The sequence below is a fragment of the Salminus brasiliensis genome, chromosome 24 (genome assembly GCF_030463535.1).
Source record: "Salminus brasiliensis chromosome 24, fSalBra1.hap2, whole genome shotgun sequence".
NCBI classification, from domain to species: Eukaryota; Metazoa; Chordata; class Actinopteri; order Characiformes; family Bryconidae; genus Salminus; species Salminus brasiliensis.
This window is the reverse complement of record NC_132901.1, coordinates 28,861,697-28,864,189: the sequence shown is the minus strand read 5'-3', so window position 1 is coordinate 28,864,189 and position 2,493 is coordinate 28,861,697. Positions and strand designations below refer to the sequence as shown.

The 2,493-nt window shown below is 44.6% G+C and overlaps 1 protein-coding gene across 1 annotated transcript in view; it reads left to right on the top strand.

Moving 5' to 3' along the window:
- The window catches only part of LOC140546799 (adenylate cyclase type 4-like), a 26,349-nt gene extending 24,614 nt beyond the window's left edge, over positions 1–1,735 (top strand). Inside the window, 2 exon segments of the mRNA XM_072670199.1 lie at positions 311–435; positions 1,331–1,735. Coding sequence (XP_072526300.1) covers positions 311–435; positions 1,331–1,462 — 257 coding nt within the window. The 3' untranslated portion in view covers positions 1,463–1,735.
- The last annotated feature ends 758 nt before the right edge of the window (positions 1,736–2,493 follow it).

Genomic DNA, 2,493 nt, shown 5'->3' with positions numbered 1-2,493 from the left:
ACACCTTAGCACCTTGGCAACCAACACTTATACCATAGCAACACCACAGCAACCACTTGGGGTACCATTGCAAACCAAAAGAACCATGTTAAAGTTAAAGGAAGTGTCAGACCTGTAAGGCTGATGGGTAAATCGATCAGTAGACACAACATAGAGAGTTTCCACACATCCGTAAGCTGCGGGAAATGACCCGTATATGGATTTCTGCAGTTCCCCTGCAGTGTTTGTCCAGCACACAGCTCTTCCTGCGGTGCTGTTTATCTAAGCTGCTCCAGCTTTAATAGAACACTGTTTGTTTTCCTTAATCCAGGAATAAACCACGGACCCGTGATCGCTGGAGTGATCGGAGCACACAAACCTCAGTACGACATCTGGGGCAACGCAGTGAACGTGGCCAGCAGAATGGACAGCACTGGAGTGCTAGACAAAATACAGGTGTGGAAGAGAGTGTTTACCAGCATTAACAGTGTAGATCACCCTGAACTGACCCGATTACACCAGACCGTAGGTTCCTCACTTCATGCTCACCTCTTTATAACTTCATACAGAAATATTTACACTATCAGGAGACTAGAGGAAATATGGTTGTATTAGCATAACACTGATTCATCAGAAACGGGTCTGAATGTTAGAATGCAGAATTACGTTTTAGAATTAAACGGTTCAGATGTAAACAGGGTTCAGTGTGACTCTGAGCTCCACTGTAGAGAAACTGACCCACTCTGATCTCTGTACAGTGGAGGTGAATAGAAGCAGGCGTCTGTCGCCATGACTACAACACAGATACAGCCCATAATTTATCTCCTATCCAAACCCACCAGTGCAGCTACACGAGTCCTCTGAGTTTTATATGGAATGATGATGATGATGATGATGATGATGAAGGTAAAATAGTGGAGAATCTGAACTAATGCAGTTCTCTTTAGGGACTACTTTCTGTAGCCGCACTACACCCTGCAGCATGTATCCCTCCACCATTTTAATGATCTGGTTCTAAAAGCAGGTTCTAGAGCCGAACTCTTCTCAGAACTCTGGTAGAACAGTGTCTCAGGCATCAGGCAGCGTCTTCATCACCATTAGGTGAAGAACTTTCTGTGAGGAGCTTTTATTAGAGCTTCAGACGTCTGCTTCCCTTCACCTCCACTGTAGAACCACAGCTCTGACTGGAGGAGCTTATCTAGAACCTAGAGAAGGTTATCTAGAATGTAGTGTTTTACACCAATCCCCCTAAACCCACACTCTGAATCACTGTGTTCGTGTCTTAACATCTTCACAAATGACTTTTAGCCCATTGTCTTAGAAACTGTTTGTTGTGTGCTGCCCCCTTCAGGTGACTGAGGAAACTGCGCAGGTGGCCGTGAGCGTAGGGTTTAAAGTGGCCAAGCGAGGGATCATTACCGTGAAGGGGAAAGGAGAACTCACCACTTACTTCATCGTCACTGAGCCACTGCAGCACCAGTGATCCGGTGAAGTCTGCCTTTAGTGCCTCAGCCGTTATTCAGATTACTGGAGGAGGGGTTACGTGACCTTCACATGAACGTTCGGCCTTCAGCTCATTACCTAGAAGTCTTCTTATTCGTTGTATCAGTGAAGGAAGAGTGAGGGACCCATCCAGCTGATCCTGTACTTGTTTACTTGTTACTTGTTCTCTCAACATCTGTTTATAGAAGCGAATGTTAGAATATCTAATTTATTGTCTATTTTTCATGACTGCCTACGTGTAAAATATTTATTTATTAAACCCTAATTTGTTCACTTCCAGGGTCTGTTTCACTGCATATAAACGACTGTTTTTTATTCTTGTTTTGAGCCTGATTCTGAGCCAGTTAACCCACCCCTTATCGCTTGTAATGCCCACCACACTACGACACTAGTGGGAGGACAAGAAATGCCTCCTCTAATACATGTGAAATTCGTGAATGCAGCTCAGAGGGAAGCGCCGGATCCCCAGCTCTGATTCGTCAGCTAACAGACACCCATCACTATGGGAGTGATGAGGGGAGAGAGCGCCATCTACTCACCCTGAGAGAGCAAGGCCAGTTGTGCTCTCCCAGGCTCCGGCTGCTGATGGCAAAGCAACGTGACCCGGATTGAAACTCTAAATAAAGGTTCCTTTAATCTATGTAGAACTATGACAACCCATAGAACCCGTTAGATGCTTGAATGTTCTTTGCCTGATTGAAGTGACCTTTAGATCGGTGCAAAGCTTCCTGATTGGTGGAAAAAAACTTCAAGATGTTTCCAAAATAGCACCTGTGTTGTGAAAGGTTAAAGAACCCTGCTTAGTCTTATACGGGTAAGGGTTGGTCCAGAATTCTCTTGGTTATATTCCTCATGAGAAGGTGAACTGGTGAACCTTTTATCTGTATTTTGGTTCAATCTTGTTCAATTTGTTCAACTGTTCAAGTGTTTATTTGTGCACACACAGCTTATAAAACCTCCATACGGAAGCATTGACCAATAGAACAGGATGCTGGGTCAACGGGCCCAATG